A 22,526-nucleotide genomic window follows, 5' to 3' on the forward strand; every position below is an offset into this window, starting at 1 on the left:
AACTTTACGCGGATTTTTTTCTTATAGACTATTGGATTTTCTATAGTGCAAATGGCTTAAAACTGTAAAAGCTCAAACATTTAATCGATGAGAAAAAAAAAAAAAAACATTTTGTTGGCAACCCCTGCGAATCGAGAGAAAATACACGTGTATGAATATCGGGGGAAAAAAGGCAAACCGAGCTTCCTGGAATCGGAGCTTACAGGGTTCCAGCTGGAATCGAATCTCGAAAATAGTACAAACAAGAAAAGCAAGGAGAAAGCGATGCAGCGGCAAAGCCTATCCCGGCTTTCAACTCGAGTACCACCCAGTTTGAGGTGTCTAAAAGACCTTTTTTTTTTCTCTCTGTCTCTCACGTATAGGTTTTACCCAGCCAAAGTTTAAATGTGTTTTTCGTTATACACGAGGCTCCTTGCACGCGTGTGCACGTTTACCTGCCTTTGAAAATCATTCGCGTTTCCACTCCAAAATGTTGAGGATACACCGTAAACGTTGATCCAAAGGACTTTCACTCACTTTTCCTCATTTTGATTTTTCGCAACGCGTGGGAAGAGAGAATATTAAAAAATGCCGTTGAAAACAGTGCGCGTGGACACGTTTCGGATGAATAACCCAAGTTGGGATAAATACACGGAGGATATATTATACCATCAGACATGGATACGCGGACGGGTATGATCGGATCGACATACATACGTAAATCAGCTCGAGCGGAACGAAGGAGCAATGAATACACTCGCAGAGTCGGAAAGAGATCGAGCGATGGAGTTAGAGAGACGGAGGCGGCTCAGCCGAGCATTATGCATAATATATATATCGAATACATGCGGGCTCGCTCGTAAAACAAAACGTCTACGGAGGATGAAAAGCTCTTCCGTATACACGTCGAAGCGTCATCTTTCTTTCCCTGTCCCGCTATCTGTATCACATTTCTCGATTCCTATACGTACTTACATCCCCTAAAGAAATAAGCGCCGTCGAGATTTCGCCCCTTCCCCCCTTTGCTTCTCATTTTTTTCAGCCCCACCTTCTATAAAAAATCAGCTGCACGACTTTTATCGTTTTTCTCCTTTTACCACAAGGACATCTGATGTACTTGGAGTATCGCATTCTAGGGGGGGGAGGGGGCACAAGCAATCACTGTTGTTGTCAAGCACATGTGATCGCGGTATCCAATCGACGCGGTTAATACATCTTTCAGCTTTGCGATGCATTTCCTCTGAGCAATGATAACATTGTTATTATCAATATTATGCACCAAGAAATGGGTCACGCAAACAAACGAAAGCTGATGACGGTACCGTGCCCGTATCGGGATATCGATCTAAATAATCTTGGGTATATGTATACGGTTAGCGCATATACGCGCGCGTGATAAAACAATATCTGCATCGTAGAAGCGGGGGACATTTCAATAATAACGCCATCGCTCTCGAATGCCACAACTTTGTTCTTCTTCTTCATCTTTCACGTATCCTCCCAACCCCGGCGCTCGCAAAGAAATCCCAGAAAATCCGAGCGAAAATACCGGACTGCCGGCTTTTTGATGCCCCCTGACTTTCCGATCCTTCTCTCTCTCCCTCCCCCCTCCTGCATTTTATCCCCGTACTGAAAGTCACCTCGCAATGATCAAACAATCCACTCGGCAGCGCGGATATACATAATGCGCGCACGGGGAGCCAGAAGAGCCGGCTTGCAGCGTCGATCTATCATCAGTGTGCGGCTTGACACTGTTCCAAAGCTGCTGACCGATAGAGCAGTTACTGTACGCATCGATCTGTTTTGTATACGGTATAGCCACATCTTTTACTTCTATGTTGTACTACAATATCATTGAGACAATTAAACTTGTGTTTCTAATGAAAAAATTTCCGGGAAAAAGAATTTATGTGTAAAGTAGAGGAAAACCTTCCCTCCCCCGTTAAAAGCCAATTTTGTCCTTTTTCGTGAATCCTTGAAGATTGTTTCGAAAGGCACCCACCTGCAGTGCTCGTGTAAGAGAGAATTGCGGTAGCACGACGCGCTGCTGACCCCCCCCCCTCCTAGAGATCCTTATCCTTTTTTACTACATAGGTACATCCCGTGACTCGTTCATCAACTCGGACATCTTTTTTGTTGTTGGAGTGTACTTAAACGATTTGTCACGTAAACAATACGTGGGCTAGTTACCGTGGTATCTTTTGCTTGTTATTAATGATTTTTTTTTTTACAGTCTTTTGTTTGTTTGTCTATTTACCCAAGGGTTCATGGATGCTTCATGCAAATCACGATAAATTATGTTGAAAAACATGATTTCACAGACAAGATTCGAATACGAATGATTCGTAACTTATAGAGAAACACAAGCGGAAGAGAATGTTAAAACGTGATTAAGGTTTCTCCCTTGCCTACTGCTCCAGTTAAGTATAGGAAAGTTTTACTTGTGTATGTATACGCATATATACGTACGTCAGCGTTGGTATTCATAACCATGAAACTGATTTTCACGTCTTTCTTGGCAGATGTCTTTTAAAAATGACAGATCACATGTACATCATAACTTGTCTGCTCAGGTTTTTTTTTATTTTGAGTCGAGAAACGCTTGTACGGCTGATTTTTTAATGCACTTGCGTATGGGCTCGCGTTAAGCGGTTCAACTTTGAGCTGAAATTTCTCGAGATTTTGTCCAATTAGCAGTATAAACAGAGTTACCATTGGATTCAGCAGATATTAATCTACCAAATCAAGCGTATTTTGTTCCTCAGATTTTCGCTAGGGAGCTACCTTAATTGAAGTGACTTAGACGCAATGAAAAAGTTTTATTTATATTACGTGTATATCTTGATGGGGAGGAAAGAGGAAAGAAAAGAACCCGAGCTTGATATTCTCTGAGCAAAGGAGGGAAGTGAAATTGAAGACAGGGAATAGCAGCAGTGGCAGCAGTGACAGGCTGTGGAAGGAAAGAAAGACAGACAGACAGACAGAAGAAGAGAAACGGAAGGTTGGCGGTGGCAGAGGTGTTGGCTCGAAAATGCAGCAGCCAAGGAGCCGAGAACTTTTAATATCGGAGAGCTAGTCGCACACTCTCTGGCTCTCCGTCTCTTTCGAGCATCCAGGAAACTACGGACTTTTTTTTTTTTTTTTCACTTCCTCGCTCTCTCTTCAAGGCAATTCGTATATATGCAGGTGCGACGACGACGGCTATTTGCCTCGAGACGATCCTTATATCATCCACCACGAGCCGCTTTTTTTGGAACAGTGAGATTTTCTGTGAGTGCTATATAGCATCTTGCATTCCCAAGACGGACGAGGAGGGAGGATTTCTTCGAAAATTCGCTCCCATTGACGCTGTTCTTGCCTCCCCGAGTGAGCTTAGGATTTCGTCGGCTCCCCTACTTTTTTTTTTTTTTTTTTTTCTTCTGCTACACAGCTCTAGAAACCTCGTTTAATCCTCGTCAGTCATTGTCAGCGACGTTCTACGTGCACCAACAGTTGATTTTGTCCTTTTTATTTTCATTTTATGTTTTTTTTTTTTTTTTTTTGCTGCAAGTCTCTCTACAACTGACATTCAACGTAGCATTTATTATGATTTTGATTTTAGGCGAAAGTTATCCAAACACTCGTCCTTAAAGCTACAGCGTTCACTAATTAGATGAAGGGAAATAACTCATCGTTCCATCAGCCGAGAAACTGAGCAGGTTCATTATTTCACATCTCGCGTAACAGCCTCTTCCCTCCCCTGCCAACAATTATCGTGGCATAACGCGAAAGGGTAGCAGCCAAAGGGGGTAGCTCATAATTATCGAAAATCCATTCGGTTCGACTAATCGCGTGCAAATATAATAACGCGTCGAGAAGGAGAGCAGTGGAGATTCAGCCTAAACTACAACGATCGAGCAGTGAGATACGAAGATAAGCGAATTGTTCCGATGCAAGAGAAGGGAAAGGTTGGGGGAGTAGTATTAGCTGCTAAAAAGATCACATTCCATTGCTGTCCGACGATTAAACGTGAAAACGAGGTCAAGGGTTGCAAACGGTGGAACCCCTCTCGATCAACAAAGGGACAAGTTTATTGCGTTTCATTGCTAGAGCGCCTGTTGCTTGGTCAATTGGGCGAACGAATTGCAATCTGTGCCGCTGGTGCATTCGTAAGTACGCGAGAAACGAGGCTTTTCTCTGTGCAGTTGATTAGAAATTTTGATGGATCTCGAAGCTATTGCCCACTAATTCTCTGGTTCATAGTTCATTCGATGCTTTCATTGTTGCTTGGATGATTAGAGATCTTCTATTGTTCGTTTCGACCGAATGCGAAGATTGTTTTGCGTAGTGAGTATAATTGTCAGAATCCGAGGCAATCGATCGTTAAGTATTTTAAGTGCCCGCCTGGCCATACGTTGGCTGTACTACTTGAACCAGAGCATGAGTTGAATGAAATCGTTAAATACGTTTCACTCGAATTTAACTGGAAAAAAAATTGTGCGACTTGTTTCTATTTGTGATAGTATAAAACTATTTGATCATTACATTTTTTTCATTCCTGCTGATAAACAACCAGTAATCTGACCAACCAAAGGAATTACTGCACAAGATCCGAACATGACATTCGTTCTTACAGAAGCAAAACCAGTTGTCTGACCATGTCTTGGCTTTACTACTTAAACAAGAGCGCTGTTTAAGCTCCTTGCCCTTAGAAAATCGTCCGTCTGACCACACGCTGACTTTACTACTTTGAATTCATCTGCCACTACCTTAGTGTCTCCATTTTATGTCGATTCCAGTCTTAAATTTACTGTAACTGTGAACTAGTCCCCAGTAAGGTAGAGTGAAAAAATGAGAAAGAAGGAGCAAACAATGCGCGACACGCAAATACAATAGACCATAACTCTTGTCCCAACAATAAGCCCGCGAGCATTGATCACAAGCGATACGAGAGATCGTTATTCGTCCCACTTTGTATCTTCACGCAAAATCAATAGTCAAAGCTCGTACGTGAGTGAAGAAAAATAGCCTCATCCAACTCGGCACGTTCTCTTACTACTCTGCTCACCTTCCGAGCTAGATAAAATGCGATGCAACGCAACACATTCGCGTGAACGAGAAAACGGGCTTGGATCGTTTGTACTCATCAAGACAGCATGCGTTAGTATACCTGCCGCTCTATGGATGCGTCGTGGTGCGCTTATGTCGTTCGCGTTAATATTTATCTTGGCTCTTACATCTGACTATCCAAGAATCGTCCCTCATTTACCAGAAGTAAGTCTAATCCGAGCAACATTAAAATTTGACAAGCGTAACGGATTCAAAGGAACTATTCAATTTATGCAGATTTGGTCGAAGATTTTTTTTTTTTTTTCAAGTCCAGGCTGAGGATATTACTGGCGCCGTGAATGAAAGCCTTAGAAGTAAATTGGAAAAAGAATCAAATGAAAGTGACGACGAGAATGATAAGTCTATTATACTTCCATCGAGCCGATGTTCTTCTCTTTTCATCGGTTTTTTTTTTTTTTTTTTTTTTTTTTCACTTTTGTGACTCGATCGCGTCTTTTCACGATGGTGACGGATAATACGAAAACCTGAATGAAAAGGAGATGGATGGACGAGCGGATGAATGGAAAATATTTAAGCTCGATCAATTCCAACGTTTAATATTATGGATCTGTAGGATAGATCCAGTGGGACCTTTTGAAGTAAAGTAATAATCACAGATGGGGATGAAAGGATCTTGAAATAGGGCTTTCAGTTTAAATACCCATTGATCAAGTACAAGGTATACGACAGAGCTCACGTGACGCGGTTCTGCGGTGTAGTTAACGAGAGTGATTGAAATGAAGAAAAAAAAAAAAAAAATTACAATCGGCAGAGAGTGTACTCGAGAGACGAGACCCGCAAAATAGCTACTGAATGGTAAACATCAGAGATGGGCTATCGGAACAAAAAAAATGGACAATCATCGTCAGAGCATTCACGAGACGAGCCATTTGGACATTTATTCTTCATTTCACGGAATCCGTCGTTACAAGAGCCAGTGAGCGAGTGGCGAATCGATTTTCCCTTTATCCTCTATCCATCTCTCCTACCCTTTTTTTTTCCTCTCATTGTACCCCCCGTTCGTATATTTCACTTTATTTTTTTTGCCTTTTCTCTCCCCCTGCTATTTTCGAGATAGAGAGATACAATGCTTGATTCCGTCTAGCTACATTCTCCGGGAGCCTCAATTCGACGGAAGAGAGAGTCGATGTATGGTGAAAAGTCACATCGGTGCAGTACCTTTCGGCTGCTATACTTTTTTTCCTGCCCTGTCTCGTTTTTTTTTTATTTTTTTTTGCCCAGTCACTTTTGTAACTCCACGGATATGGAAGCTTTTAATTTTGAAATGGTTCCCCCAATATTTGTTCAAAGTAGCAGAAATATCAATTATTCTTTATCAAAAATCCATTGTTTTCAATCTAAAAATTTCGCCCAAGAATTGAGGGAAAAAAAAATCATTTACCCAGAGCGGCCCTTTGAAAAGCTCATCGCATAATTCATCCTTTTAAAAATAAAAGGGAATCATCCGGAAAAAGGACGAAAATCCTTAGACGTGGAGCACGTGGCGTTGGACCAGCACAAAAATTCCAAATTTCCATACAGAGCGCGATGCTACTGCGCTCCACCGCATGTTTACCCGCCAATATTTTTCCTCCTCCACCTCCTAGCTTTTATGTGCACGCCGTTGGTGCTGGCACTGCCGCAGGGGGGTGGCTTTATTTATCCATTGTAACATCATTTAGTTCAGTCGACGTGCACCGAAATTACAGTCCGCTCTGTCACTACCGCGCGCAACGGCGTCACTCCCATTCTTTCTCTCTTTTAACGATCGTGTCTTTACGTACCCCTTTACGCGAATGGGGGCAAATAAAAATAGCTGCGGTAAATAAATGAAAGAGCTGCACTCTCGCGGCCCATGCAGAGATGCCAGGGTGTAAAAATACCCACCGAAACAAAATAAGAGCCGCCCTGTTGTTGCCATTGCGTGATTTTACCGTCTGCCCTTAAAAAAAATTAGTCCGAGGAATTTACTTTCCGGGGAAATAAAAACAGAAGCCGGTGCGCGTGTATACACATGGCGCGCGGAAAAAAATGTCGTCGCGTGTTTGTTTGTCGCGCTTTTACGGTATAATTCAGACAAGCGTGTGATTTAGGTAATATGCCACCAGAGTCGGTGAAAATTGATAGAGGCACGAGCGCGGAAAAAACAGAGCTCTATTGGAATCTGGTGGTGTAAAAGCGGTTTTGCCAATAGGGGGCTCGGTGATTTTAATCAACGTGTAATTTGAAATCGGGATATCGATTCCGTTTTTTCATCTATTGTTGCGCGATAAATGAAAAAAAAAAAAAAAAAAAGAGTCCACCTGCGTTACATGTAAAAGAGGACTATCGATATTTGCTTTTCATACCTTCTGTTAAGTGTGTACAATGGATCCTCGGAAAAACGTTTCAGTAATACTTTCAGACATGTGAAATGAGCTTTTTTGCCTTTCTGAGGTAAAATTGGGTATTGAATTTTTTATTTTTTTATTTTTTTTATTTCTGACAATTAAAGGCTCTGCCAAAACTTTTGTTCCATTAATTGAAGTTAATGAAATGACGCTTTTCTCTGTGACTGTTTTATGAAAATTATGAAAATTCCTTTGGTACAACAATAATTCTGAATACCTGTAGGAAATTCCTGGTTTAACAATTAAAATCCAATTAAAGCTCCCCTCAAGCAATACGGTTTTATGAGTAGCTCGAATATTCTGATTTCAAATAAAACAGTTTATTTACATAATTTTATAAAACTGAATATCGGTGGGAATCGATAATACAGAGAAATGAGAACATCCCAGAATACAAATGGAATACAATTTGAGCTTTATGGTGTCTAATTAATAAGGAATGTTACTGGAAAGCGCCCACGCAGCTTCGGAGTTAAATTACGACATTCCTTTGATTTTTCTTATTTTCAGAGTCCATTGAAATCAGATTTGAAAGCACCGAACAAACAGAGTAATATGGAGGTAGTAAAAATGCAGAGAGACTGGAATTTCACGATGCACCTATCGGGCACTTTTTTCAATACCATCTTAAATTATTGACATATCAGCCGGAGTGGTGGCTACATTGTCGATATGGCTTTTGATGAGTTATTCCAATTGCCTGTTTTTACGGTACAATATACAAGCCCTAAAAAAAAAAAAAAATAATAAAAATCGAACAAAAATTGTTTTTCTACAATAACATTTGAAAAAACTCGCAAAGCACTGCTCAAACATCGCTATAGTACTACCTCTCGAATTAATCAAAATTTGAGCTTGATTATCTTTACGGAGTAACACGCTAATCCAAGCGCTTCGACTAATGCAATGTAATTCCGAAAGCCGTAAAATAACAAAAAAAAAATAAAATAAAAGATTTCCAGAGAGAGGAGAAGCAGAGCAAACGAGAGGAAGCGAAAAGTAAGTAAGGGGCGAAAATGAGGTAAGCGAGTGTGCGGTAGAGCCGAGGGAGGAATATAAGGAAGTCGGAGCGTGAGCAGTGTGGTGATTCAATAACCGCAGATAACGCGACGAGAGAGCGAGCGAGGAGATAAGAGCTCGAACAAGGTGGCTCGGAGATACCGCCGCACACATGCACGCACGCGGCTGTCTGTTCCCTTCGATGGCTTCCAAGACTACTATCCGAGCCCCCCTCGGGGGAAAGTCCTCGATGTAACCTTGCGGATGAAGAGTCCGTACAGCTCCTCTTCCCTCTTACCTGCACTGCTACGTGGATGATTTAAGATACACCACACCTGAAATACCTCAGCTCTATCCCTCTTCACTTCGGATTTGAGGAGGGCTCTCGGTAAAGTGGTCTCGTGGTAAGACGTTTACGTTGTACTTACTATACTCACCTCAATCGCTAATAATGCTCGTGCTTTTTCCCACATTCATTACTCAGTGATATAATGGCCCGGTTGAGGCCACTCGCGTACGAAAGCTCACCCCTTGTCAACCAACTCGCGATTATCCTCGCTTCGCCGACGGTACCGTTCCCACTGGAGCTAATAACCCACCAGTTTTAACTTTAAGACTAAGCGGAGGAGTACAAGATGCTAACAATGGTAGGTACATACATTGGTCGGTGGGAGTGCAAGGCGCAGAAAGACGCAAACATCCCCGTGGCCCATATTTTCCGCCCTCGCAGCCAAAACGAAAATGCTCGGGATCGCTTCTAATTAAGCCTTCTCTCTGGTTACAGCTGGTGCCAAGGTAAACAAACCGAGTGGGGGTGTGCACGCGTTAATTCAGCCCCAACGACGACGACAACATTCGCCTCTCTCATTTGTCCTCCCTCGGCGCGAATTTATCTCGTAAGCTATGCCTCACGGTGCCGCTATCCAGGCACCACCCCCTTATGTACCTCCCTCCTTTTCTTCGATGCGAGTAGCGGTGATAAATTTTATTTCCACTCCTATCTTCATTATATTTCGGTGGAGAGAGCGATAAGAGAGCGACAAGTGGTCCTTATGGGGCGCGCGACCGCAGCCGGAAATTTATGCATTCAACGTTGGTATACTCGAGTCGCAGGCGCAGCACAGCACCCCATCGTTCGAGTCTTTTGGGAAAGTCTGCTAGATACCGCGGTAGGCTACGGAGACAATACTAGTTCTATCGTTTTGCGTGAAAGCCAACTTTTCAATTAAAACTTTTTTCCCCCTCACGTGTCCGACTGTACGTTTACCCTGACTACTGGTGCGCTCGGCAAACCAACGATGAATCTAGCTTTGTTCCCTCAATCAAACTTTCGCGGTATCTGAAAACAGTAGAATCAATTTCTGCCCGTACTGCAGGTTCTTGATAATATGTGTTGGTTAAAATTGTGCGCAAAAGTTTTATTTGCCATGAGGTGTTGACCGCTAGCTTGAGGTAGCTCAGCTGCAGTTAACCCCTATATCTGGGTACTGCAATATTTCCGCTCCAAATTCCAGAAATAACAATAGCTGTTCCACCGTAAACATCGTTGTTGGAAAATGTTCAATTGATTTTAAGGCATTCATCGTATCTATTCTGAAAATCTCGATACTACGGTGTCGTATAATAAACGTGCAATCAATACATTATTGAACCTTTAGAGCAAATGGATAAAACAAAATGATTGACTTGTAAACTGTGGTAGGTGTGATTTTTTTTTTTTTATTTGTCAGAGAAAAAAAAAGTATGGAAAGCACGATTCATTCGGCACTTGAGTGTGCAATGTACCATCAGGTATACATTACTCGCAAGGGCAGAAATCAATTCGTTCCACTTGACGGTTCGGTATACGTGGGCACGTGTTCGGGTCCAGGCAAGCTGGTAAAGAAATGAGTTTTTGAACTTTTTGTTGGAAACCACGCGGACATGATACAGAACTACTCGTGGACTCGTTGAAATTTCGGGAAGATAGAAAGAGATGACATTTCTCTCTACTAATTTAAGACTCTCCTACGGAGGAACATGTTTTCCACTCTGAGTGTACAGGGTCGTGTATTTAGTCACAGTAAAAACGGTACTGAATGATTAAAGTAGGTTCAAGAAAAATAAAAAAACTCTTTACCGATGCTGTTGTCACTAATTGATTTTGGTGGTAGCTTTTTTTTTTATACACCAGATTATCTACTTGTATTTCAATGTATAAAGGATAAATGAACAGAGAAAAAAAAACATTGCTTCTCTTTTGTATGTATACTTTTATTTCTGATAAGTCAAACGATGAGTCGCATCTGTGATTTTTGATCCATAAGTACTCCGTAAAAGTGTGGCTGAGGAAAATTTATTCGTCAATCGATTAGCGTCACTGCTAGAACAACAGTAAATGCACTTTACCCATTGCACTGTCATATATAAAGGTAGGTACATTCGTATACCATAAGATAGAAAAGGCCCCTTAGCAGATCTAAATGCACGGGGGCTGATGTAATTACACCGATAGCGATAGATCCTCGAGAGCGCAAGCTGACACGTGCTGTGTACCCGGGTACAGGAGGAGAGCAGCGCATCGGGGCACTCCAAAGCTGCTGGAACGAGGAGAAAGAGCAGTCCGATCGCTCGATACACCGTGGCACCGCTTCCATTTTCTCGAATCAGGCTGGACGAATCCGATTAACCGCATCACCTCCATTAGAGCGAACACGGTAAATTCTGTTTTTTCTCTCTCTCTCTCTCTGCGAGCCCACTAGTTTCGCCCTCCACGAAGGCAATGTATACATTTAGCTTTAGCCACAACAAATAACTACTCTACTCTACTCTGCAGCCGATCTCCTCTATTTCTCTTTCCAGTGCCACTCGAGGCGTCCGTTAAACCTGTGTATCGAGCGCGCGTAATGGGTCACCTTTTTGACGGGTTTCCAATAAAATTTTCAGTTACCATGAAAAAAAAAAAAAAAAAAAAAAAAATATTACATTGATATGCAATACTGGCCCCTGCGCCAATTTGGCTTATTTTAGTAAATGCGCGTATGGTATTGCTTTCTTGGAATTGTAAATCAAATGAAATATTGTTCCATCACTTTGACGTATGAAAAATTCACGGAAATGAGAATAACCGATGGACGAACAAAGAGCAAGCACCGCACGCTGCGTTCCCCTCAAGCGATAAGCAAGAGAAACGATTCAACTCGGCGGATGTTGCCCTGACCCTTGAAACTTCAGCTCAGCAAGTGAGAGAGAAATCCTGTACTCCCCCCCCCCCCGCCAACGAAGTAAAACAGCCCGCAGTGGCTGACCTCAGAACGTGCTTACCATCACAGGGCAGAGTGGCCTTTCCTTTATACCCCCTCAAACTCCTCCTCCTTCTGTCTTAAACTCAATTGTTACTGCTTCCCGGACTGACTTGACGAAAGAGCGAGAGGGAGAAAACGGCACGCTCCCCTTACCTCCGAGCAAATATTTGGCATACCCGATTACTCTTCCGCTTTTGCATGTGGTAGCGCGTTGTGCACCCCGAATCGGGATTTCGTCGACAGCGCCCTACTGCGCTACTCTACTGATGTCGCGTGCTTGCCTTGTTTGTCAACTCAACCGAACCAACGAACTTTCGAGCACTTTTGAGCCGATGACTCCCAAAAAAATTTTTTCGCGTCTTTTTTATTTTCTGCTTGCTAAATGTTTCTCAAATCATCGTGCATTGACAATCGCGGGTCATCCCTTCGCCATCAATGGAATTGATTAGTAAAATAAGAGCTGAAAGAGAAGTAGATAAAAAGAGCAATGACGATGATAATCGGCTCCTCTTGAACCAGATGATTGTCGAACCCGTGATTTAGTGAAATCTTCCCATCGAGACAATAATGACGATGCAAAGCTTTTTGCCGATAGGAACTTTGAAAATTGTTTTCGAACGGGCGAGAAAAAACGGAGAGTGAAGGTTCGACTGCAAGATTGCACGGTAGGAAATACAAAGCCAGTGGTCCCCAGCCCCATGTTAAAAGGGCGTTTGATGTGGTTTTGATAAATAACGGGTACGGTTTGCGTGTCGCTCTAGTTACATTATATAAAGCGAAAAGGGGTGACGTATAACGTACGCTTCCACCGACATGAGACTGACGATGCATTTTGACGGGACATTGAAAGGAGTTTCCAGCGATGATGTGAGAACCAACGTATCTACACCAGTAGAAATAAGTAAATACAAATGAACAAGTAATTACAACTCTGCATTGAGGTGGCATCGCATGATCCCAAAAAAGCAGAAAAATCAACTCCACGTCTGACATTGCCTTGAGTTGTACTACTTGGCGCTAAATTTTACCTTGTTTCCCTCTTCTAGCATTAGTCGGGTGTTACGTAAAACAACACATATCCACGATTGAGTAGCAGTCGTTCATACACGAGCAAGCTCGTCTCATTCGCACGTAGTGGCAAATAATCGTAATATTCGAGTCGGCCGCGAGAGAGAAGGAAAGATGTACACCGTCATTTGGCAGAGGTGGAGGGTCAAAAGTGACCTCCCCCGAGATATACGTATACCAAGCTCACTGCGGTTTTGCCTCGCATACGCATTCCGTGCGTGAATTCGCTCGAAAATGCCACGCACTCGCGCTACACCGCTCATGCGTACGGTATACGTGAACAGACGCGCGGATGCGTGAGAAACCGAACGGTTTCGAGTGCTATCTGAATTCCATTATCGGTGGGGTGGGGGCATTGACATCTGACGGGTGTCGGGAGGGCTGTCCGCTTGCTAGAATTAAGTTGCCGAATGCCACGAATTTTCGGCGTCGCTGCACAACACCGGCAACTGGGATGCGGTTGTTCGTTAATTTGACGTAATCGCGGGTTGTTGCGCTGCTCGATTTGAAAGAGCCAACCGACAGAGTTCAGCGATGTTGATAATTCCTACCACTTGTAATACTACTACCACCACTACGGGGCTATTGTATTTCTACTGGCTATTTGTTTTCAGCGCTCAGTCGCAGCTTTCCTTATCATTTAACGTATAAATCTATCTCCGTTCTTGAACTCTTGTGCGAAAATTTCAGTTTCACCGGGCAGAGTTTTGTCATTGAGTATATTATACATCCCTTTTCTCCATACTAAATTATGAGCCCAGTAATGTTTTGTCCATCACTCCAAGATGCGTGTAAATGCCTACGCAAAAACTCGAATGATTTGTCCTCGTTATTTTAATGGATCGAAGAGTAAAGAATTTCTTCCGACGGCCGATGAACGTATACGAGATTCTCCGAGAAATGTTTAATCTCACCCCGAGGGTAATGCGAAATCAATAGATGGACGATAAGCGCTAGCTACACTCGATACGATCGAATTGAGCGACGGGGCTTCGGCGCGAGAGATTTGAACTCGATCCGAAAGTTAGAGCACCGTGCGGTGGGTCCGGTGATTTTTGGGTAACGCGAATACAGAGAGGCGATAGTCATTCACAGTTGGGAGAAAAGTACAGGAAACAGCTCGGCTGGATCACGCGCTGGAAAGATGGAGCCGCATCATCGGCACCGAGATGGAGGACGTCGATCACTCGCCTGTTCGCTCTCCTGGCAGCCCATCGATCCGCGAGATAAGTAAGACGATTTTCTTTCAAAGTCGGCTTCCTCAGCAGAAAAAGTGGAGGGGAGGCAATACTCGTGGTAGTTACATGCCCGTGCACGTACTCGCCAGGTGCATGACATGCAGCGCTCTTACTTTTTTTTTTTTTTTAATCCAACGACTGCCAACATCCTCTTTCGAAAGGTGATGCATCGAGAGGTTTGTTTTTCCAATTAAGATCAAAGAATGCAAGAGAATAAACAAACAGTGAGCATCATTTGGCTCACGAAACACGTTGTAGGTCGTTTAACTCACAAGCGAGTCGTGGCCCAGCGTTCGAGCGGAAAATCTCGGGGCCATTCAATAAGTATATTTCGGGAGAGTTCCTCCGGCGTGGCCCATTTGGAGGCTATACCGTTCCTGGCTGGGCTCAAGTTTCAAGTGCAGGGATACACTGTAGTGAAAGATCTCAGCTGCGTGTCCCTTTCTGGCTTCGTGCCACTCTTTCTCTGCCAGCCGACCTTTTTTTTTTTTTTTTTTTTCATTTTAGCTCTTGGACCGTTTTTCATTTCTTGCCCTGCTTAATTCTCTCATTGTCAGTCTTGCTGGCCAAAGATTATTCCGGTTTTCTGTGGATTATTTTTTTTTTTTTTTTTTTTTTAGCTCCGCGTGAGATTGAAACGGAATTTTCATCGACAATCACTAGTAATTTTCATACCAAGTGGCGTAGGTATCGGAGGGTTTCCGGGTAATTGGTTGTAGAAGAAACCGAGTACTCTGCATACAAATTCAATCCGCGCGCATAAATCGATAATCCCCGTTGCATGTAACATCTTCGGCACCGCTTGCGAACCGATCTTTTATTCATGTTAAACCTTCAGTTTATGTAATTTCATTGTCCAATGTTTCCTGGAACTGTCGCACGTCGATCATCCAATAACGATTAATCATTTACCTTCTGGAGATGGAGTTTTGCGTATTTTGGTCCTTCTTTCTACGTGTACTTCAAACGATTACCGAAATTATCATTTGAGGCTTTATCGTTAGTTTATTATTTTACCTCAGCAAAAAGTAGATTTACTTTAATCGGCAAACTGATGGATGAATAAAAATGCTCAACTGTGTGAATTATGGTTTATTTTGCCTTTTCTTCGTCACTGCCTTACAGATTCGCTTTAACAATCTTGCAAAAGTAATTTGTCTAAATGTATCCGTAGAGTGTTTTTGAAATCTCAGCTTTCGTTCCATCGTAATTTAATTTCCTTTAGTTGGAATGATCAAACTTTACGTTACTTTGGTCAACCTCATTATTCGTGCTTTTATATTTAACAGCACAAGTCCAAAGTCTAAAAGTTAAAATTCTTGCACCTTTCGCGTGCAAAGGTACATTAGGATAAACATTTAAAATGTTATTCACTCTACGAAGATACGAAGAATGTACCGTCCTTTAATGTAAATAATGCACGCAGTTAAGGTGTCTCAAAACCTCAAAGCTGAATAATTCATCCTCTATCTTGGCTCTTTGCGGGAAAGCACACGCGCTTTTGAACTCGTAATGCACACATCAGGCTTACCTAAGCTCCTCTTCTTTCTCGCTCTCCTTGGTCTCGATTTTCTAATCGGGTCTCACGTGGCAAACGTACAAAAGGAGCTCCCTTTATTTTCACGAGTCTCGTGATTTCCTCCACCTTACTGTTTCTCACTTTTTTAGGTCGAGGAAAAAGCTGGAAAAGCAGCGACGCCTCGAAGAGTTTGTCAGAGCCGCTATTTGGACTGGCTTTCCTCGGGTCATTCCCTCACAATGAAATTTCCTCGTGCAATCCTGTTACCTTGTGTGACCATTTTCTTCTTTTAACACCACCTTATTTTGCCACCATAACATTCTTACTCTTTCAAATTTCGAGCTACCGTACACGGATTTCTTTTTTCAGTAGTACGAGTCAGCGTTTTGTCAGACTACCGATTACAAAATTTTTCATTTTCAATCCCTTTTAACGAAAGCAGAATAACGCTGTGGTTTTGGCACACGTACATGTAATGCCGTCTCCCACGTTTTTATTGTCTCGCTGAAAAAAATTATTCGATCGTCATTTAAAATATTTATGTTCAAATCTCCGATAAGTCATGAGATAGTGGGGACCAAATTAGAAAGAAACGCTGGTGCGTGCACATCGTTTGGACATAAGAACTCATGTTCCGTTGGTACTTGTTGTCTTCAGCTTTTCCTGTCTTACCCGATGAAATCCACCCAATTTCCATCCTCAAAAAAGGGGCACGCTTACAAGAGTAACCGGATGAAAAATAAGTAATGTCAAGTTCGTCTTTTAAATTTATCTCAGCTCTGAATAATATTACAGTATTTGCTAAAAATACGTTTAAAAACGCCGAAAGGTGCTTTTAAGCACCAAACTAACGACCTCACATGTGTACACCTACGAGCCACCCGAGCCACATACAGTATATAGATGCATGCAGATTTGCATGCGTGGCGTTTCGAGCCCCATATTTCCTGAACAGCCAATACATAAACGAGGCAGCAGCAGCAGCGAAAGAGGCCGTCCCTCGCGACGAGCTTCACTGTACTCACGCCTCGAATTCTTCGCCGTCTAAGGGGAGGTGGTGGGGGTGCAAGCAAGTTAAGAGCGAATGCTCGGCGCGCGACCGCAATGCCTGGAATGTTTAATACGGGCCGCAACGACACGTCACTGAGTAATGGGCCGCCTTGGCTCTGGAATAAATCTTCGAGCCCTCGCACGTGGTGTCATACATCCTTGTTGAACCACCGAGGAAAGAAAGACCGCTTTGTGTATGTTTTCTCGACAACGGGGCTCACCACAAAATTACGCGGGTGCTTTTCAATCGCTCTCTTGTCTTGAGAATCCACGTATCGACTTTACGGTGTGTCTGGGTCCTCGACGTCTTTTTGAAACAATTATTTAGGAGCTCCTAATTTATACACAACATATCCGTACATTCGTACAATTATATGCATTCTCTCTATTTTCGGGAACAATCTTGTACGAAATTCACCGTGAAAAATCAAATTTCACTTTTACCCTTGACGCCGCTGTACATTCAAAGGTATTAAAGAGTTCACCAGCAGACACTTGTGCTCGCAAATCTTGCACTCGGCATTAAAAACGTCAAGAGAGTCCTCGCTTTTTTTCCCCTGAGCTTTCGACGTGCGCGAGTGCTTCAGGGGACGCAGCAAAATAAATTCGGGCCAGTGGATGGTCAATAATTATTCAGAAGAAGCGAGCATAAAATTATCCGTACCGAGAGGGAGCGAGTGGAAAAAAAAAAATGCGTCTGGCTCCAGCGCTCGTTGGAGCTTGCGATGAGGTTTTTAATTAAGCACGCCGTGCATTTGATTAAAGAAAAACAGCGGGCAGCTCCGGTAGAGAGGAGCGAATAATTTCGCAGGGAGGGAATATATAAAATCATCTTTGCTCGCGCGGGGGTCTTGCGGCGCCGCCGTAGCTCCGAAAGCACTCGACATTGTCGCGCGGGGGAAAAAAAAAAAAAGAGGCATTCCGATTGTAGCCTACCCCTTGCTCCATCCTCTATCGTTTTGCGTATTGGAATCGCTCGAGAGCGGAAAACTAATTAATAACGCTAGAGGTCGTATTCAATCGGACGATCGGATTCAATTTGCGAAAGGAATTTCAACGACGCAGTCATGAAAGGAAATTAAAAAAAAAAAAAAAGGCCAGTTACAAAACACTGCAGTCGCGCTGTTAGATTCATGGAAAGTATTGTCTGAGAAATTAATGGAACTCGGGAGAAATTTAATGAATCAACGTTTTATTTCAGGTAACGTATATAATACCATATGCAATAATACAATAGTCGGAAGGGATAAAGCGGATTGGCAATCCATTTACGGTTTGATATTACCCGGGAGTATTTGATCGCTAAGAGTCCACCTGCAGTACCGCTCTATTCTCGCTACGGAATTTGCGTTAGAATTTCATTAGAGTGCACGTATATATATATGCGTCCGATGCTGAGGTCTATAGCTACGTGCGACTACCATCGATTTAATTGTCGGCTGTAAAAGCGTTGGTTGCCTATACCGCGTTTTTACCATTTTTCGAGCGAATCGATTTGTTTCGAAAATTTTTTTGCCAATTTCACCGATTGACAGTAAACACTCGCCAATTGAAATTTATAAAATTACGTCACTGAGAGTCGGCGAATATTCACGGTACTCATAAATAAAACATCCCGAGCCAAGCATATAATTGCGAGTACGCGCGAGAGTGCGGTTGTGGCTGTTTGTACGTAAATGACACGTATTATAAAAAGCAATTAACGCGTTAATCTTTTTAAAGTGCCCAGCGGTCGTAATTAAGAGCTTGCACGCGCGAGCTTTTAATGAAACGAAAAAAGTTCCTATTACTAAACGGAGATAGCGTATAAAAAGTGGCGCACGAGCTCTGACGAGGCTGAAATGCAATCGTGCGAAAGAGAGAGAGAAAAAAAAAAGGGCAATACGATACAGCCAGTTGATGTATAAACGGTCGCGCGAGCAAACGTAATTTACGCGACAGCGAACGCAGGGCAGTTAAAGGCGCAAAGAGACGAGGAGAAAGCGTTTTCCCGGTCTATTACAAATGCAGCAACGTGTAACGCTTCCGCTGCTAACTACCTTTTCCCAGTCCTCCTATAGCTGCTATCGAATTAATAGCCCATCGGCGAATTTAAAACGCACCGCGAAATTCGGTGTTGCGCCTCTCTCCCACCACTCCGAAGCTCGCAAACGCGTTTATTTTTCCTCTGATGCGAACGAAAAATAAAAAGGTACCCCGACTTTCCTCCTTCTCCTCATTTCGCGCGTACTTTTTTCGCTCCCAGCTCTGGATACCCGTTTTTTTTCTTCTGTTTTTTATTTCAGAGCTCGGAAATTCTGGGCCGCTGCCGCTCCTATATTGCCGAGAAATCAAGCCGTGACCTAAATTTGTTGTTTTTTTTTTCTGTTGGTTTACTTTACTTTGCTGTTTTTTTTTTTCCTATCTCAGCGGCGGGCAGATAACCAAAACAATAAAATAGAGCCCAGAGAGAGAGAGAGAGACACGGCCGGTATTGCCGAGCAGGCGGTAAATTACCACGAGCACGAAGGAGAAGAAAAAAAAAAAAAGGTCAGCCGCGTAATCTGTATAATTACAGGCGTCCAACCTGTCCCCAAAAAGACCGTAAACGAGCACAATGAAAAACCATCCGAGCTTCAACGCCCACCCAAGTCTCGATTCAAGGGGTACACTTGCTCCCGGTACTCGGCAAAGTTATTAGCATTACAAGCGATCCTGGTGACGAGGTCTATCACGCTCGTGGTGTACTTGCTCCTGACGGGTGGTCCCCCCACGGGCCGGATCGGTGGTAGCGGTCGCTTGCCCCTCTTTTTTCTCTTTTCACGCGGGGGTGGGTTCGGCAGGTAGAGCGGGAACCTCGAAAAGCAGCCGTTGAACGGACCCAGAGGGGCCGAAGGAAAGTACCGGTAGAAGCACGGCCGGTCGGGGGCCGCGACTTGCTTGTTTTTCCTCCCGGATTTCTCCGAAGGTCGAGCCTGGGCGAGCCGCCTGTAGGGGTTCTCGGTAAAGTACTCGACGGGCTTGCACTGGCTCACGAATTCGCGCTTCGGCTTGCCATCTGCAAAAAAGCACACGCTCAACCACGGGGCGATGCATTTACATTAAATCTACGTGCCTTTGGGGCCCTTGGACGGCACGACGAGGTCGTCTGGGTCGTAGGGCTCGCAGTGCAGATACATGGGCAAGTAGGGGTTGATGCAGATGTCGAGGAAACCCGGGCCGCCCCGTCGACCGGGCTGTATCATCATATTCGGCAGGCATCTTTTCTCCTTGGCCACCTCAATTGGCGGCCGCACTTCGGGATCAAAACGCTGCGGGTGCTTGTCGAAACAGCCGTAAGCGTCCCCCGGGGTGGAGTGCCACTTTGGGGCGGCCGGTGGAATTATGACGCCCAGCTCTTTGCGCTAAAGTTTCACCATGTGTTTCTTCATTTTCTCTTTTTTTCTCTTTTCAGTGGGATGAAAACGTCGAGCGCGACATGAGACGAGTCATCGAGCGTATAGAGTAGATGGGAGGTGGAGGACATGAGCTTGGGGCCGGTGTGCTCAGATACGGAAATACATGTAAAGGACAGTCGAGGAAAAGTAGGTGTATCCGTGTGGATATGTATTGGGCATCACCTTGGCTTTCGTTTTTTTGGGCGGCCGGCCGAGCTCGGGCAGCGCTTCGCCCTGAAAGATCCGCTTGACTTCCGCGTCGAAGAGATTTTTCCGCGCGCCGTAAGCCATCTGCTTTCCCTTGGCCACGCTCGAGCGCAACGATCCCAACGGTGGTTGGTACTCGTCGAATGGTCCTGTCCCAGGATCATCAAAGAAACCTTTGTGCCGTCCACGGAGAGAAAGAGAAAGAGAGAGAACTCTGATCACGATTCTGTTTGTATGTATGTCGATGATGTCTGTCCCGTTGGTATCGAAAGAATCCCCTCGACACGTGCGAGGGCTCTTTTGAACGAGACCAGTTTTTTTTCTTTTTTTTTTTTTTTTTTTTTTTTTTTTTTTTTTTCTAGCCACTGACCACATTGCATCAAAGACTTTGCCGAGGGGGGAAGAGTCGATATTGCGCGTGGTTAGCCTTGCGATTTAGCCGAGAGAAGATTTTTGGAGGAAAAGCGATCAAATGCATGCTTTCAGATCCTAGTTCGCGGCCAGTAGCGTAATATTTAAAGGAGCTTGTAATATGGGCCAGAGGGGATGGTTGTACTGCTCTATGAACTTTAAAAAAAAAGGGCATTTTTTCTAAGGTATCGCCAATACTGTCGTTCATAGACGACCGAAGAGTTACTTGTAATCATCAACATGTTCGTACCAACTCGGTAAATGTCCCGCTTGCCAAAGTGCATTCCGTACTCCTCTTCCTCGTTCTCCATTGCCTCTTGCTCCATTTTCTATTTTTTTTTTTTTTTTTTTTCAATTCACCACAACTTGACAATTGTTGATCAACTGTAACTACGAATTTTCATCCCGAGAAGATTATAACCTACAAGTTTTTCCCGACAGTGGTTTGAAGTTGGTGCTAATCACCGCTACATTAACTCGTGGAAACATCCCCGTGTATACGATAAATTTGCTAAAAGAAAATTTCAAACGTCACGGGTAAGAAGCAATAGTAAGGAGTAATTGACTGGATGTCGTACCGTTGCTTCTCATAGTATGATTTTTCATATTTTGAGAGAACACGACATCACGATGAGACGTACACTGCGAATGTGACGATGATTAAAATTTTTCCGATCCCCGTGTAAACACATCTCCACACCGCACCCTGGAGAACGAGTCTAAAAAATAGAAATCGAGGCCACGAAAAAATCGCCGTTCATAAATTGTAATGAAATTGCAAAACTTGCCACTCTTGTCGAGCTTGCCTCCATCCCCGCTCCTTCGCACCGCTCGGCCCGAGTTAAAACTCTCATCTGCAAAAGTCAAACATCCGTATACATCGCAGCGCCCGACAGCACCAGCGACGGCAACACTCGAAACAATCCATTAATAACGACGTCAGAGTTATTCGCGCCTCCCTCCGCGGGAGTCGGCGCGCAATTAGAAATTCGTCTCCGGTGCAGTAGGCGGCCTCGATTTACTTTTAATGAGATTGCGTGGCGTCCTCCTCCCGCGCGCTTACACTCGATACGTGCACGCACGTCCTTTCGCTCCAACAGCGGAGAGGGAGGGAGCTAACGGCCAGGGGATTGTAGTTTCGAGAGCCGACTGCTCGATTTGGGCTCATTGCTGCGCTTGGGGTGCGAGAGGCCTAAGCATCGAGGACATTCACGCCAAATTATTTTCCAACATTTCACATTTCTGCACATTTTTTCACTATGGCGTGTTATTTGCGCGATATATCGAGACACTGAGTTGGAAATGTCGGGACGGGTGAGATTTCGATCACTCGTCAGTGCTTGACGATTCCACATCATAAATTATTTACACTCCGATTTGGTGGTGGTCGGGACAAATCCACTGGAAGTCAAACATTGATATAGCCGACCACAAATTGAGTGATATTAGCTCGGATGAATGGGAGGATCGTTTCGATTGAAATTCCATAATGGGTGGAAAATCACAGCCACAAATGGCGAGTCGTGTGGGCCGTACGTGGTGTACGTTTTATCGATGACGCTGACAGGTACCCGAGTATCGGCTCTCTGACACTTACCCACTGGCTCCTTTCTCTCTCGTCGTCCACCCAAAGTTCGCCCCTATTTAGATAAGAAGCTCCAAACGGTGTACTGCCGTTGCCTATCGCAAGTGCGCTCGAGCGTCTCTAAACTGCCTGCAGCTGCGAGGTTGGTTTCTTGCGTAATAAAGACGAGCCTCCTAAGGGAAGAAAAGCTTTGAAATGGAGATTAAACTCGTGGATCTTTTTTTTCTCGCTATTGCGATAATTTTCGTTCTTTTTACCAATACTATATCTGAAAAAAGTGAAAGAGCAGTTT

General features: G+C 43.8%; 1 protein-coding gene across 1 annotated transcript; it reads right to left on the reverse strand.

The window, feature by feature from the left end:
• Positions 1-19,230: 19,230 nt before the first annotated feature.
• On the reverse strand, positions 19,231-20,975 carry LOC106640334 (uncharacterized). The gene is made up of 4 exons (XM_089588745.1): positions 20,876-20,975; positions 20,215-20,387; positions 19,719-19,998; positions 19,231-19,652 (listed from the first exon to the last, which is right to left on the reverse strand). Exons 1-4 carry the CDS (start codon positions 20,973-20,975, stop codon positions 19,231-19,233), a joined length of 975 nt encoding a protein of 324 aa, XP_089444871.1.
• Between the last annotated feature and the right edge of the window lie 1,551 nt (positions 20,976-22,526).

This window comes from Copidosoma floridanum, unplaced genomic scaffold, assembly GCF_036245765.1.
Source record: "Copidosoma floridanum isolate Cflo_tuat_1 unplaced genomic scaffold, Cflo_Japanese_pri ptg000001l, whole genome shotgun sequence".
Lineage (NCBI taxonomy): Eukaryota > Metazoa > Arthropoda > Insecta > Hymenoptera > Encyrtidae > Copidosoma > Copidosoma floridanum.